Consider the following 16,881-nt stretch of genomic DNA (forward strand, 5'->3'; position numbering starts at 1 on the left):
TTCCCCTCACCCTGAAACTTTTAGAGTAGTTCCTAAAACCCTGTAGGCTAAGGTACCTTGGAATTCATTCAGTGAAAAATAGACAAGTTTTTCTTCAGTAGTGTTCCCTCTGTTGTACCCATTCTGATTCGGAATAAAAAAATGTTTATGTGATTCTTGTTTAAATGGGACTAGAAGGATGTGTTAGGTTGCCATTATGGTAGAAAAAAAATCACAATGACTCTGGAAGTTAAGTCATTTCCTCAGCATCAAGGAACTTAAAAAAATCAGCTATATCTTAGTGGATGCCCATTTTATTACATATCTCTTAAAAAAATGGACTCATGGCCAATTAGATTTAGGGAGTTTTGAAATAAATCCCAATTTGTGGGTTGTGTGAAGTACTTTGATGTCATGTGTCTGGATCCAGGATTTATTTTGGGAATGGCGGTGCTTGCCATTTTAAATAAGTCAGCTCAAAAATAGGACACAAACAAAAGAAATTACTGGCTAATAAGTTTATGTTCCTATTGTTCTTCATAGTCTTTCTTGTTCTTCCCTTTCCTAAAATATGTAGGATATTACTTTTGATCCTCTCCTTTAAAAAAAAATTACAGGGGAAAAAAAAGAATGGAAACTCTTTGTTGTTGTTTGTGTTTTGTTTTGGTAGCCAGGAGCTTAGCTTTCTTGCTCATGGCTGGTACTCCACCTCTTAAAGCCACATCTCTAGCCTTTTGCTAATTAATTTGAGAGATGAAGTCTCATGGACTTTTCTGCTTTGGCTAGCTTCAAAACACAATTCTACAGGTCTCAGATTTCTGAGAAATTAGTGTAGGCCACCAGCACCCAGCTTCAAATGGAAATTTTTAATGATATATGACTGTAGAAATGATCAAACCATATACGAAAGCGCAGAAGATTACTGTGTTGCTATCATTCAACTGCAGTTATTATTATTACCAAGGGGAGGGACGTACTAGGGATTTAATAGAGGGCTTCATGCTTCTGAAGCAAGCATTCTGTCCCTTAGGCCATGCCCCCAGTTCCTCTTTGCATTGTCTATTTTCAAGCTATGGTGTCAGCCTAGGTCAGCCTAGGCTATGATCCTCTTACTGTATATCCCTATAGAGCTGGGGATGACAGGCATGTGCTGCTGCACTCCCCATGGCTGAGAATGACAGATATATACCACTGTGCCTATTGTTAAAGACAGAGTCTCATGAATTTATACCTGGGCTTTCCTTGAACCCCCATCCCTGGATCTCTGCCTTCCAAGTAGTTAAGATGACAGACATAAGCCATGACACCCAGAAATGTGGTCAGTCCTTTCATTTTCCTTATCTCTACCTAAAAACTAGGTTTCTTTAAAGTAAATCATAGATACAATATAATTTAATTTACCAGTGTTTCCATTAATTTTAGTGTCTCTAAAAGATAAGCTCTCCTTTGAAACACAGATGGAAGATGCAAGTATCTTTTAGTTCTTTTGTTTTGTTTGCCACTACTAGAGTTTGAACTCAGAGTTTCACCCATGCTGGGCTCATCCTTTACCACTCTTGCCACATTGTATCCAGCTTTTTGCTGATTATTTTTGGAAATGGAGTCTTGAGGACTTTTCTGCCCAGACTAGCTTTGAACTGAAATCCTTTAGGTCTCAGCCTCCTGAGGAGCTCGGATTACAGGTGTCAGCTTTGCGCCCAGCTTGCAAGTATAATTATTATTAAGAATAATTCCTTAATCTCATCAATAGGATAGAAGCATTCAAAGGTTTCCAATTGTTTCATCAAGTGTTTTTTTGACTTTTGCTTCCTCTGGGATGGACTCAATCAGGATTGGACTGATTCCTTCCCCTCATGCTTGCCTTCCCTCCGCCCCCACCTTCTTGTTGACTTTTTCACTTCCTAATTTCTTGAGCCAAATAATCAGTATTGGGGGATTCTGCTTCTTACAGATCTTCTCCCTGGGGTACTGCCCAACTGGAGAGTGGCTGGCCGTGGGCATGGAGAGCAGCAACGTGGAGGTTCTGCATGTGAATAAGCCCGACAAATACCAGCTGCATCTCCATGAGAGCTGTGTGCTCTCCCTGAAATTTGCTTATTGTGGTGAGTTCAACTGAAGGGAAACTGGAGGCCGCCGAAGGCCTACGTGGAAAATACTTCTAAAACAAAATATGGTTAGAGATCATATCTGGGGGGAAAAAATGTTCTCTGAACAGCTGGATGCAATATTTCTATTGTTTTAGTACGTCCTCCAGAGCCCAGTAAAGTCTGTTTCAGTCTGTTTTGCTAATTTGAGAAAAGTCAGCAGGCGATGAAATTGCCTAATACAAGGTTTGGACACATCCTTGTTTTTGTGGGGGTGTAAGGCAATTGTTCCCACTCTGAGGAGGGGTGGGTGGGAATTTTCAGAAGAATAGAACAGAACAGGAGAAGTTGTAATGAGTTGGCCACTGTGAAGAAACTAGGTCAGAAGAAAGATACTTAGCCACATGCAGAATCTTTCCCTCTGCAGGGTGGGGTAAGAGGGGAGCGGAGCACGTGGACATGTCCGTGTGTGCTGTAGGCGTCATACATTTGTTCACTGGGTGCATGAGTAGGTGGCTGGATGGGTAGCTAACACTGCTGAGCACATGCTCTATGCCATCTGACATGAGTGGCATTTTATAGAAGTTCAAACCTTAATGCTTTCTAATCTAATCTTCTTATGAAGAGACTAACGAAAGTAGAGCAATTTAATTGATTTAAGTATTTGAGGCCCTAATGTGTTAGAAATGATATTTTTAGGCATGGATTCCATGACTCATCAGGCTCACATCTCTTTGAATATATCTGGGATCACCAGAGGATTCTAGATTTAAAATCTTGACTCAGGTCATAGACAAACTCTTTGGGTGTGGTAGTTCATGCATTAAAAACACTTGTGTTTGGCTGGGTATCAGTGGCTCATGCCTGTCTTCCTAGCAACTCAAGAAACTGCCATCTGAAGATTGTAGTTCAAATCCAGCCTGGGCAGGAAAGTCAGTTGAGACTCTTCTCTCCAATTAACCACTAAAAGTCAGAAGTAGCTCAAGGAGTAGAGTGCTGGCCTTGAGCAAAAATGCTTAGGGGCAGAACTCAGGTCCTGAGTTCAAGCCCAGGACCAGCACACAAAAAAAACAAAAACAAAAAAACCATACTATGTTTGAAGTTGAGCCCTTGTGGCTTGTGCTTATCATCCTATCAGGAAGCTGGGATCTGAGAATTGTGGTTGGTTCAAAACCAGCCTGGGAAGAAAAGTTTTATCTTTAATCAACCACCACCACAAAGCAGAAGTAGAGGTGTGGCTCAAGTGGTAGAATACCAGCCTTGAGCCAAAAAGCCAAGTGAGAACATGAGGGTCTGAGTTCAAGCCCCATACCCACCCATAAAAGGCTGTATTTGAAACTCAGATCTGGTGATACATACCTGTAATCCTAGCTACTCAGGAAGCTGAGATCTGAGGATTGTGGTTCGAAGCCAGCTTGTGGGCAGGAAAGTCCATGAGAATCTTATCTCCAGTTAACCACCAGAATAAAACCAAACGTGGAGCTTTAGCTCAAAGTGGTAGAGTGTTTGCCTTGAGGCAACCTCAAGATGGTGCCCAGGCCCTGAGTTCGAGCCCCACGACCAGGCAAATACAGAAACACATACACACAGCGCTATTTGATTAGTGGAAGTCAGTAACAGTATAGTAGGGACTATAACTTGCTAACTCCATTGTTTTATTAATTGCAGGGAAGTGGTTTGTGAGTACTGGAAAAGACAACCTCCTCAATGCTTGGCGGACCCCCTATGGAGCTAGTATATTCCAGGTATGTAAATGCTCTTTACAGAGAGCAGGAGTGCTCCTTCTCCAGAATGTCCTTGTGACCACCGTGTGGCTTTTGAAACCAGTTGTAGAGGTGCCTCAGAGGAAGCAGGACCCCTGTGTGTCCGTTTCACATTCACCATCTATGCCATTGTGTTCTCTTCCAGTCCAAAGAGTCCTCGTCAGTGCTTAGCTGTGACATCTCTGTGGATGATAAATACATAGTCACTGGCTCAGGCGACAAGAAAGCTACAGTCTATGAAGTCATCTACTGACAACATTACATGATTTAACATTTATAGTTGAATTGGGCCAAAACGTTTTGAATTTGTAGAAATAGAAGAGTTGTAACTTTAAAGCAAAAGAAAAACCATGAAAAAAAACAACAACAACAAACCAACAAACCTGTTTCCAAACCTTGACACACAACTACTTTGAGCCTACGAAGAGGAGGCAATGAATCTATCAACAGATGCCGCCTGTCTGCCCACCTAGACCAAATGGAGAACCGAGGGGCCAAGGATGTGGGATTTCCAAATGGCACCTGCTGCCCAAGCTGCAGCCTGTTTCTCTCTTTCTGGGGAATCTGTTGCTCGCCCTGGCCCGAGTGTGAATCTACCGCGCAGTTCCCCGCGTTGCGTCCTTTGTAGAGCAGTGGTGTCTCCAATGAACTTGTTTCCTGATTTTTGCATCTTGTGAAATGTTTTTTGTTTTGTTTTGTTTTGTATTTTTGTTGAAGGTTACACATTTGTATAAATTGTAAATATATTTGGTTTATTACAGTAAAGGCTTTAGTACCAATAAGTGGCTCTTTTTTTCCTCCTTTATGGTTTGATTTTTTTAAATCAAGGCTTTGGGTCATGAATGGATTTTATGAGAAACTTGTATACTGGAGGCGGTTTATAAATGCACTTCTTAAATATATTTGACCAAGAACTTCTGTTAAATTAGGATTGAATCCATCAGGCACTTCTGAGTTAACTAGAAACTTAACAATGTGAGTAAGTGAACGTATATTAATAACAGTTTCATTTAGTAAGCTAAAATTTCTTCATCAAGATTCATTCTTTGTTATGAGATTCTTGTGATTCTAGGTCACAAATTAAAGTTCTACCTTTTCCTGGTGACTTATTGGAAGGTTGATTATGTCTTTTCTTTAGTACTGCCTAAGCTTTTCAAGTCTAGCTCCTTTCTCTTCACTACTTTGGTGTTTGTTTTTGCCAGTTCTGTGGCTTCAACTCTGGGCCTGGGTGCTGTCTCTGAGCTTTTATGCTCCAGACTAGCCTTCTACCACTTGAACCACAGCTCCACTTTAAGCATTTTGTGGTTAATTGGTGATAAGAGTCTGTGGACTTTACTGCACTCATTGGCATTGAACTGTAATCTGCCAATCTCAGCCTCCTGAGTAGCTTGGATTACAGGCATGAGCCACCATTGCCTAGCGTGCTTGAAGAAATATTGGCACCCATGGTTCAGACCTATAATCCTAGCTACTTAGGAGGCTGAGATTTGAGGATTGACATTCAAAGCCAGCCCAGGAAGACAAATCTATGAGACTCTTACTGCTACTTAGCCACCAAAAACCCAAATTGGAGGTATGGCTCAAGTGATAGCACATCAGGCTTGGGTAAAAAAGCCCTGAATTCAAGCCCAGGTAGCACACACACACACACACACACACACACACACACACACACACACACAAAAGCGCTTGTGCACAAATGTAGGCAATGAGTTTTATTATGATTTATAATGCCCAGAAAGCTATAGAGTTCATTACCCATAAAAGCAAGGTGGAAAATCAGCTGATTCTGTCTTTATTAATACCTATTTGATCTATTATATTAATTTACTTAATCTAGTCGTACCCAGCACTTAGCCCCACTCATCTCGTTAAGGCTGTCCCTGCAGCTCCAGCTATTGCTATCCATCATTAGTCTTTGCTCTTTATCTTTGTGAGCAAGCTTTTACTAATTTGATTAGATGAAATCTGTAACCCTGCACTTTTAATAAGTTACCGAGCATGTTTTCGTCCTGAAAAAGGTTACATGACTCATTCTTTATATACCAGTTATTTACAGTTACATTTTAGAAAAAATGGCTTATAATTTTAAGCCTAGTTTCCTAGCTCTTTTAAAAATAGCACGTAAGGAATTTTTTGTTTCTTGTTTTCTTATGATGCAGAGACTAGTTGGCAGTTTGTCTTAATAGTTTTCATTTGTCTTGTTTTTAATGTGTTTAATAAACATTATTTTGTTTGCTTTTTTTTTGCCAAGAAGGTATTTGTTTATGGACAGAGTGTGTTAAATATTTCTCCCTTCTCATTAAGCAAATGGCAAACCCCTAATTATTAGAGCTGATTTCTCTATCATTCCCTTCCTTGTATAATGAAGTAGGTTTCTGTGCTGCCATTTCTAAGAGCTTGTTAGTGTAGTGTTTACCTTTTCTGTTTTCCTTTTCTGCCTTTCTTGCTTTTCTAATATCAGGGTAAAGGTTCAGTTGCTATGACAGAGACCCAACACAGTGTTTTGTTTGTCTCCCATCTCAGACGCAGGGACCCAATCTAGCAGCATAGCTTTATGCTTACAGTCACTTCCAGTCCCCCCTCATATAGAGCAAGGTCTTTTGTCCCCCGCCCCTCCAAGCTTAGCATTCTACCTCTTGAGCCACAGCTCTACTTCTGGATTCTTGGTGGTCAATTGGAGATAGGAGTCTCACAGAGTTTCCTGCCCTGGCTGGCTTCTAACCTTGATCCCCAGATCTCAGATTCCTAAGAAGCTAGGATTACAGGCGTGAGCCACTAGCCTGGCACCCACCTCAAGGTATTTGTTTTTAAACAGGTAAATAGCATTGAATACATCCCTTCCTTTTACCCATCCATTGGCAGAGATAGTCACATGATACACCTGGCTGAAAGGGTTCTGAGTCCAAGCATCAGAACTGGCACAAAAAAAGAGATGTAAACCATGTTCAAGTTTTACTGTGTAGCTCTGGATTCTTTCAGAATGGGCTGTGATTTTTTTTTCTACTTCTTTCATGTAAACATACATAGTATGCACAGTTCCTCTAGCATCTTCGGTGCACTATTATAAATGTAGAGATAGGTTTCATCTGTTGAATAAGTCATGTATTTTTTTCTTCATCTCTTATGTTTAGTCTTTTTTTAAATATATATTTAATCTTTTTTTCTTTAGCCACTCCCATTTGTCTCATATCTTTCACATAGCTCTTCTATGGAATTGGGTTGTTTTTTAAAAAAAAGTCCCAATGAGATTTGTGGAGTGTTTTAATAACTAAATTTTCTAGTATTTGTTTTGTAAGAACAAAATATTCATATGATCAAGGGTCTTTTAAATTTTATTTGTGCCAGTCCTGGGGCTTGAACTCAGGTCTGGGGGCTGTTCCTGAGCTGTGTGTGTGTTTGTGTTTTGTTTTTGCCAGTCTTGGAGTTTGAACTCAGGGCCTGAGCACTGTCCCTGGCTCCTTTTTGCTCAAGGCTAGCACTCTACCATTTGAGCCACACTACCACTTCTGGCTTTTTCTGTATATATGGTGCTGAGGAATTGAACCCAGAGCTTCATGTATGCTAATAAGCACTGAAAAGAAGCCAGGCACAGTGCTCAGGCTCTGAGTCCCAAGCCCCAGGACTAGCAAAATAATAATAATAATAGTACTTGGGCCAGGCACTGGTGGCTCACACCTATAAACCTAGCTACTCAGGAGGCTGAGATCTGAGGATCATTGTTCAAAGCCAGCCCAGCCAGGAAAATCCATGGAACTCTCATCTCTAATAAACTACTCAGAAGAAGAAGTGGCAGTGTGGCTCTAGCCTTGAGTACAGAGAGGTTCACAGACAGAGCCTAGGTCCTGAGGTAAAGCCCCTGGACCAAAAAAAAAACAAAAATTGGACTTAACATGATGTGGCTTTGCCAAAGTTTCCCAATAAACCACAGAGAAGGATCAGAGTGATCAATTTCAGCACATCACTTAACTCCATCGCCTTTATTGTGAAGGATGAGATTTGGTTGATTACTTCTCAGTACAGCTCACTTTCTAAATCAGATTGGGATTTGAGAACATGCTTCTTTTCTCTCTCTCTCTTGTGCCTGTCTACAGGGGCTTAAACTCAGGTGGAATCCCTTAGTTTGGAGATGAGAGTCTCATGGACTTTTCCTGCCCTAGGCTGTCTTCAAACTGTGATCCTTTTATCTCAGCCTCCTGAGTAGCTAGGATTACAGGTGTGAGCTGAGAGTGTGCATATTTAAAGCAAGTTCTCTGATGAGCCTAACACTAGTCTAGAGGCCACCGTTAGATAATGGCTGGTCAGAATAGTAGTACATTTATAATCTAGCAATTTAAAAACTTATATACATCTATATTCTAAAATTAGAACCTTCAGATTTTGTGACTTGTGGCTAAAGATTAAAGTTCAAGGTTTTGTAGTTGTTTGACATTTGTTCTTTTGGTAGAAGTACATTATATACATATATAAAAATATCATTGTGAACATTTTATTGTGCTTTTTTTTTTGCTAGTCCTGGGACTTGGTCTCAGGGCCTGGGCACTGTCCCTGAGCTGCTTTTGTTCAAGGCTAGCACTCTACCACTTGAGCCAGGGTATTACTTCTAGCTTTTTCTGTGTATGTGGTACTGAGGAATTGAACCTAGGGCTTCATGCATACTAGGCAAGCACTCTACCACTGAGCCACCGCATTTTCTTAATGATTGCCATTGTGACTGGATGACATGAAATATGTAGTTGTTTGTTTGTTTGTTTTCCTGATCCTGTAACTTGAAATCAGCGCCTAGGCACTGCCTCGGAGCCTCTTCTGCTCAAAGCTAAGGCTCTATCACTTTAGTCACAACTCCACTTCCAGATTTTTTTGTAGTTTAGTGGAGATAAGAGCCTCATAGTCTTTCCTGACTGAGCGGGCTTGGAACTGCAGTCCTCAGATCTCAGCCTCCTGAGTAGCTAGGATACAGACATGAGCCAGCAATGCCTGGCTTACAATCTGTAGTTTTAATATGTATTTCTTTCATGGCTAAAAAATGTTAAGCATTTCCTTATATATTTGTTGGCAATTTGTATTTCTTCTCTTGAGAACTGCTCAGTTCATTTGCCCATTTATTGATTTATTAGTTCCTTTGGTGTTTTATTTTCTTTTGTTCTTCATATATTCTGGATGTGAAACCCTTGACCCTTGTCTGATAAATAGCTGGCAAGGATTTTCTCCCATTCTGTAGGCTGTCTCTTCATTCTTGTAATCACTCCTTTTTTCTTTCTTTTTTTTTTTTTGTATCCTGTTGTCTTGCCTAGGAAACTTCCATGCTTTTGATAAACTAAACCTGTTGGCTATTTCCCATCATAATCCTTTTCCTCAAAGGGGAAATTTAGTGTGGTAGTTAGCTTTGCATTGCTATATTGAAATATCTGTAATATTCAACAAGTAGAAAGATTGGGTTGGGGGGCATCGCTTAGTGACTATCTAGCATGAGAAAGGCCCTAGGTTTAATCTTGAACAACACATACAAACACACAGTGGAAAGGTTTGTTTTGCCTCACCGTTTTGTAAGTTCCATTCCATGATAAGGCTAACTTATTGCTTTTATGTTTCTAGTACATGTATGTAGAGCAAATTGTTCACTCTATGGCCAAGAAGAAAGGGTAAGGAATAGGAGGAGCTGGGGCCATTATATCCTTCAAGGCCACATTACCAAGGACCATATGGTTCCTACAAGGACCCACCTTTTCAAGTTTACAAGTGCTGATACTGAGGCTTGAACTCAGGACTTAAATTTCTCTTCAAGTGCTCTACCACTTGAGCCACACTACCACTTCTGACCTTTTTGCTGGTTAATTGGCAATAGGAGTCTCATGGACTTCTCTGCCTGTTGACTTTACATCTCTATCCTCAAATCTCAGCCTCCTGAGTAGGTAGGACTACAGACATGAGCCACCAGCACCTGGATGGACTTGTTAACCACCTGCAGAAACATGCAATACTACTTCTTAGTTTGCCCAGATTGTAAGGGAGTTGCACACCTGTTTCAGTCCTGACAAGATCCTGGAACAGCTGGTTTGAAGAAAGATGCATATGATGATGCCAGTGAAGTCCTACATCATAAGTCATCATTAGAACAATGATAGTTTGGTCCATTCTGCCTAGAAAGAAAAACATCCCTTAGAGTATGGATGGCAAATTTCAAAGGTCTGACTATTCATTTCACTCAAAAGGAACAAATCATTGTACAATTTGCTCCAGATTTCACTAACTGTTAGAATTGTAGGATGTGTTGTCGTTCCCTTTCCTGTGAACAGGATATGCTGCTGCATTTACCCTGTTTTCTTTGCCCTGGATCTAGTTAGAGAAATAACCAGGAATGACCAGCTTTACTTTATGCTGGGAAACTAATGTAGCTAGCAGCAATCAACTCCCAAGGCCTCTTGATGAAGTGAAGCAGAATATGTCCAAAAACTGAATTACCACTTATGTATCATTACAAAGCATTAAACACAAAGCTTTCCTAATATGTCTTTGATTCCACAATTATATTATAATTGATATCATAGTAGTTATTATTAAGGTGTTATAATTATTAAGGTATTATACAGCACAGAGGGTCTACCATTTCATAAGTCAAGTAATGAGTATTTTTTTATAATGTCGCCCCTTCTTTAATTTCCCCCTCAATCATATATATTGAAAGCACAACCCACATACACTTTGTAATTGCTCTTTTTTGTTCACTATCCTGACATCTTATTCCCTTTATACTTCTGCACAGACATAAGTTCTGTTTACTGAGTCCATTGAATGACACTGCACCATTTGTTAGACTACTTTTGCAATGTTATGTGGCTATTTTCACATTTTAGCTCTATTAACTAATACTGAATTAGCATCTTTATATGAAGAGCAGGAATAAGATTGCCAGATCACAGGATATGAATATACTATTAGTATATTTTTCATTTCTTTCCTCCTTCTTTCCCTTCCTCCCTCGCTCCCTCCCTCCCTCCTTTCCTCCCTCCCTCCCTTCCTCCCTCTTTCCCTCTTCCTTTCTTCCTTCCTTCCATAGGGCATTACTATGTGGCTCAGGCTTATATTAAACTCAGGTTCTTCCTCTCTCAGCTTCATGCATGGCATTACAGATATGTACCCAAACACCAGGCTGGCTCCGTGTGTGTGTGTGTGTGTGTGTGTGTGTGTGTGTGTGTGTGTGTGTCTGTGTCTGTGTCTGTGTCTGTGTCTGTGTCTGTGTACCAGCACTGGAGCTTGAGCTCAGGGCTTGGCTTTTTCACTTAAGCTACAGCTCCACTTCCAGACTTTGTTGTTGTTGTTGTTGTTGTTGTTGTTGCTTTTTGTGTTTTTGGTGGTTAATTTAAGATAAGAGTCTCATGAACTTTCCTGCCTGGGCTTGCTTTGAACCTCAGTTCTCAGATGTTAGCTTCCTAAGTAGCTAGAATTACAAGCATGAGCACCAGTGCCTGGCTTCTATCTTTTTTCATTTGGCTTCTTTTTTTGTCTCTGTCCAACCCAAGCATCTCAATGATGCATTTCATTTTTTAAAGCAATCATTCATGTATCTTTTATTAAGTATACTGTTGTAATCTCTGTTGTACTATTGTTAATCTTCCTGTGTCTATTTATAAACTGTACCATATATAAAGGGAGGGAGGAAGGGAAAAAAATGCAGTCATTATATTCAATGTACATTAAGCAACAGGTGAACCATGTAACTTGAGATTAGGGCAAGAGGGGGAACATGGGGCAGAACAATGGAAGGGCTGACACTGATCAAGAAGCATTATACTCATAACCTGACTTATGGAACTGTAACCTCTTTATAGAACCACTTAATTTCTTTTAAAATGTTCTATAGGTATGTATTAGAAGCAAAACATATACAGGATTCATTACTGTACTATTTCAGGCATAGTAATGAATGACCATTCAGAAATGACCATTCAGAAATGCTCTTGGAATATAATTCCTGTAAGGACTATATAAACTATATTAACTAACTATGTATTCACTATATCCAATTTGCTGTAAATATCTCATTTCCTCCACTCCTTTGAACTTTTTTTATTCTTCCAATCTCTCTTTTACTGAGCTTACTCCATTGACATCCAGAGCAACTATTGATAGGAAAAGACTTACTTTTACTACTTTGTCTTTTCTTTCTGCAGACCTTATAGCTTTCTTGTCCCTTTTTTTGTTATTTATTATCTTCTTTAATTAACTTTTTCCAGTGAAATATTTTTATTCCATTCCTTAGGATTTTCCTTTTTATCCCATTATATCCTTCCCAAAACTCAGAATAGCTAGGTACCAGTGACTCATGAAGGCTAAAGTTGGGAGGATGGTGATTTGAGGCCAACCCTAGCAGAAAAGTTCACAAAATAAGTTTTGATTATATAACTTTACAACTAACAGTTAAATTAACTTTATTCTTCTAATGTACTAAGTTGTGCAGACATTAGAGTGTTGGGTGGTGGTCAAAAAATGTCAGTTGACCAGTAAATGCAAATGATGAATGAATGCACAGGACTTTAAACTAGTACAATTCTTCCTTGTAGATCTCATCTCCCCAAACAAAAAATCCCACCAGGTGCTTGTGGATTACACCTATAAGCCAAGTTATGCAGGAGACGGAGATATGAAGATATCAGTCTGAAGCCAGTCCCCATGGAAAAGTCCATGTGATTCTGGTCTCCAGTTAGCTACTAAAAGCCAGAAGTGGAACTGTGGCTCAAGTGGTGGACTGCTAGCTCTGAGTAGAAAAAAAGAAAAAGCTAAGAGACACCACCCAGGCCCTGAGTTAAAGCTCCAGTACTGGCACACTGGCACACACACACACACACACACACACACACACACCCTCTGAACATTAATGACTTCATTTACTGACTGGCAGGTGTACTCACTGGCCCTTTACTTCTGAAGACTTATCGTCCCACTACAAAGACTGTCAGACTATTCCATCTGTTCTTGAAGCTGGGAATCGCTGCTGGGAACAAGGTAAGGAGACACTGAAGCAGCTGGGCCATTCTGGCCCTAATCCCTCCAGCGGTGTCCATACTGCACATTGCCACATTTGTAGAAAGTGGCCATTGGCTCGTCCACAGCCAGGGCAGAAAAGCAGCATCACACCAACATGGCCGTGGGCTGGGATGGCTAGCAGCTCTGGAGCTCCAAGATCTGGGGCCCCCAAGCATTTCATTTTTGTCAAACATTTCAGATAAAATACCTTTCATAAAGAATCTTTTATATGGCAGAATTAAAGAAAAAGAACAACCTCTTTCCCTTTCCATAACACATGCCAAAGCCCACATACCCATCTAACTTTCTGATGCTTCTGGAGGCCACCCATATCCCACTTTGCCTATGAGACAGTTAGTGATAATGACAAAGAAAGCCTTTGTTCTTTGAGTGAGTGAAATACTGGTTGAATGCCTGGACTTTTCCACTTGGGAGAAAATTCCCTGTGTGGTTTTCAGAGCTTGAAGAGACATTAGTTTGTTTTTCAGTTTGCATGGCCATTCTAGTGACTCGGTTTTGCAGGTACCTGCAATTGTAATAGCCCCAATACATAACTTCACATTTGGAATGTAAAGTGCAACCATTCTTAATAGTGCCATTTAATAGGCACTCTTCTCTCCCCCTTTGGTTTTTTGTATGTATATATATTTTTAAGCAGAAAGCCATTTCAATGCCACCACATTCTCCATTTAATAAACTCTCTGTAGTGAAAATCCTTTTTAAGAACAACTATAGTCCCTTGGAGAGCAAATCACTCAATATGAAAAAGACATTGATCTATGGGAAAATATGACCTAATGAACCCTTGTCTTGAATTTCCTTCTTTCTTTTCTCTTCTAAGAAAAGCATGATGCATAGGAAAATGCATAAGCAAATGATCAGAACTCCAGGGTGGGAGATGTGTGGCCAGAAAGCATTTAGGTAGCTTTCTTCCTAGTGACAGATATTTTGGTCAGTGATGGTCCTTACTTCTATGTATCTGTTTTATTTCAATGGTTAGATTTGGCAATAAAGAAACCTTTATTTTATTTTTTTAATTTATGAAGTTTCAAGCCACTTTCAATTCTTTTGGCTGATGTAAGGAATTGTTGCCTATGCTTACATTTTTCTGGGCCAGCAAAGTAAGAGTTCTTTCTCGCAGCCCCTGGTGGGGGGGCATAAGGGGAGGAAGGGGGTAGGGCATCCCTGATTTTGTTGCCAGGGAAACCAGTTTCAGATGGGTTCCAAAAAGGAAAAGGGTTCCAATATTTTATTTGAAATAATGAAATAAAAAGCACAACCCATAATCCCCCACCCCACTCACCTATCTAACATCAATTTCCATGGAAACAGGATGAGAAGGACTGTGAATAGCCAACAACTGACAGAAAATCCACATGTCTCTAGGCTGCTGGCATCCCTTTGATATCCACAAATGCCAATTTGTACGATCCCATGGCATAGTATAGAAGAATAAAAGACATAGAATACAGCTAGCCATGATGTCTGTCCTGCTCACATTGTACAGAGATAATTCTAATTCCAGAAAAATGGCCCGGATATTGTTTGTTGCTTTTTGTATCTATCTGGTCAATATAGCAAACCCTCCCCTGTTTGTCATCCTCATTTTTGCGTAGTACTCAGTGACTACTAACCATCTTCTTTGCTGGAGCTTATATCAGATGCTTTCAGATGTGGACCTCCTAGGTTTTAAGTGTAGTGATGGTGTCTTATCATCTCTGTGTTTTAGTACCTCAAGTAATTACATTGTACATATTTGACTTCTAGAAGAAGAAGACTCTCCATGTATAATTCTTAGAACATTCTCCCTGTGTCTCTGTCTGTCTGTCTGTCTCTGTCTCTGTCTCTCTCTCTCTCTCTCTCTCAGAGTAATGGTGGGGAAGCAAGCATCTAAGTGCTTGCTTCCAGGAGATTTCAACCTCACCTTTGCCATGAAAGATCACTCACATGAATTTTAACCTTTCTACATTGTCTTTTGTTAAAGCTATAATTCATCATTGGCATTGGACTTAAGGTATTTTAAGTAAATCTACTGGATGTTCACTGTCAATGTCTCAATGAATGAGTTACACTGAATATCCAAGTTACCTCCTAATGGGAGGACATAATAATTTTTTAATACGAAGCTTTCCTACATGATAAATGTAATGCAATATGAGAAGCCCCAGCTGTTCTGGACCACCAAACTCTTCCTCACATCAGCATCTGAGGGACAGTTTCGTGGTACTCACATCTCAAGTTTTTGAGGGAGAGGTACTAAAGAGCTGGTGGGTTGAGTGACTCATGGAGACAGTGCTGACATGGGTTTGGGGTGCAGGTTGTTCCGCATGCAGATAAGCATTAAGATAATCACTAGCTGGGCACCAATGGCTCACACCTGTAATCCTAGCTACTCAGAAGGCTGAGATATGAGGATCATGGTTCAAAGCCAGCTCAGGCAGGAAAGTCTGTGAGACTCTTGTCTCCAATAAAACTACTTTTAAAAAGATAGATGTGAAGCCGTGGTTCAAATGGTAGAGTTCTAGCCTTGAGCAAATGAAGCTCAAGAACAATGCCCAAACCCTGAGTTCAAGCCCCAGAAACAGTACCAAACAAACAAACAAATAATATCATCACTCAGCTAATCACAAGCTAAAGAATATTGAACAGACTTCCTTCTCTCTCCTCCCCTACTAGGTTTTCCTTGAGTTATGTAATGGGTATCCAGCTGGAATTGACTCAAGTCCTTAGTGTATATAGGACTTCTTTAAATTTGATTGTGAGGTACTGAAATGTGTCAACAAGCCTTGAAAAGAAATGTCATTATATCTAGCTCATGTGGTCCCTAATGTTGGCAAATGACAGGTGTCCAAAAGCAGGTTATTTAATGGCTGGCATGGTGTTGCTGTGAGAACTTTTTGGAATAGCTTCTTGGCACAATCACAAAAGTATCAGTGACTCTCCTGTTAGAATGGGAAGCTTTTCTCCCAATCTTGTCATAGGCTATATGATGGGATTCATGATCATTGTCTGATTTTGAGCTACTCTTGCTTTTATAGATATTTCAATTTTAAGTATTAAGATTCTGCCATTTCTGCTTGGTACTTGAAATATTTTAAATCATTCAGACCAACATTTCATTGTTTTTAGAATTTTGAAGAAACACAAGAAATAAATGGTAAATTAAAAAATAAAACTCTAGTTGATTAAAAAATGGAACAAATTCTAAAGTCAGTCCTGAATTAGACTTTTTTTGTTTTTGTTTTTAATTTTAACTAGAAAACAACTATAATAACCAGGCACCAGTGTCTAACTTGGGAGGCTGGGATTCAGATAATCATGGTTTGAGACCAGCCTGAATCAACATGTGCAACCAATTGCTGGGCATGGTGGTATGTACCTATCATCCTGGCTATGTAGGAGGCTGAAACTGAGAGATCATAGTTCCAGGCCAACCTGGGCAGAAAGGTTTGAGCCACTTTTTCTCAATAGAAGAAGCTAGGCATGCCGTCATTCCAGGCACAACCATGAAATGGAAAACAGGCGGGCCACAGTCCAGGCAAATGACCTGGTAGGAAGTGAGATCCCGTTTTAGAAATAGCTAGTGGAGTACCTGCCTAGCAAGCTCAAAGCTTTAAGGTCAAATCCTAGTGCTGAAAGGGAAGGAAGGAAGGAAGGAGGGAAGAAGGGAGGGAGGGAGGGAGGGGAAAACAATGGCATGTAAGGTGAGAGGCTGCCTGTTGTACTTTTTATTGAATCTCAATGCTATTTTCATCATCAATAGATTCAGAACAAATACCAGTCCCCATCACAAGAAAGGATGAGGAAACTTCCCTCTATTCCAAACAAACAAAGAGCAAATCTTTCCTAGGCTCCATCCAAGACTTGTTAGAAGCACTTGTTACCTAAAAGCACCAGTCTTGAATTTTTTTTTTAAGTGCTACCTTCAAACTGTTAGAATTGACTACAAGAAACAGCCCCTCATAAAAACAGATTGGTGGAACCTAAGGAAACAGGCAGTGATGTGCTTCTAAAATAGGTAGGAGATGATT

At 40.1% G+C, this 16,881-nt stretch overlaps 1 protein-coding gene across 11 annotated transcripts in view; it reads left to right on the plus strand.

Moving 5' to 3' along the window:
- Tle1 (TLE family member 1, transcriptional corepressor) overlaps positions 1–4,931 on the plus strand; it is a 103,893-nt gene extending 98,962 nt beyond the window's left edge. For all 11 annotated transcript variants that reach the window (XM_048331804.1, XM_048331883.1, XM_048331813.1 and 8 more), the window contains 3 exons: positions 1,931–2,081; positions 3,732–3,808; positions 3,972–4,931. In XM_048331804.1, the coding sequence (XP_048187761.1) occupies positions 1,931–2,081; positions 3,732–3,808; positions 3,972–4,079 (336 nt within the window). In that variant the 3' untranslated portion in view covers positions 4,080–4,931. The remainder of the gene's footprint in view (positions 1–1,930; positions 2,082–3,731; positions 3,809–3,971) is intronic.
- The last annotated feature ends 11,950 nt before the right edge of the window (positions 4,932–16,881 follow it).

The sequence above is a fragment of the Perognathus longimembris genome, chromosome 1 (assembly GCF_023159225.1).
Source record: "Perognathus longimembris pacificus isolate PPM17 chromosome 1, ASM2315922v1, whole genome shotgun sequence".
NCBI classification, from domain to species: Eukaryota; Metazoa; Chordata; class Mammalia; order Rodentia; family Heteromyidae; genus Perognathus; species Perognathus longimembris.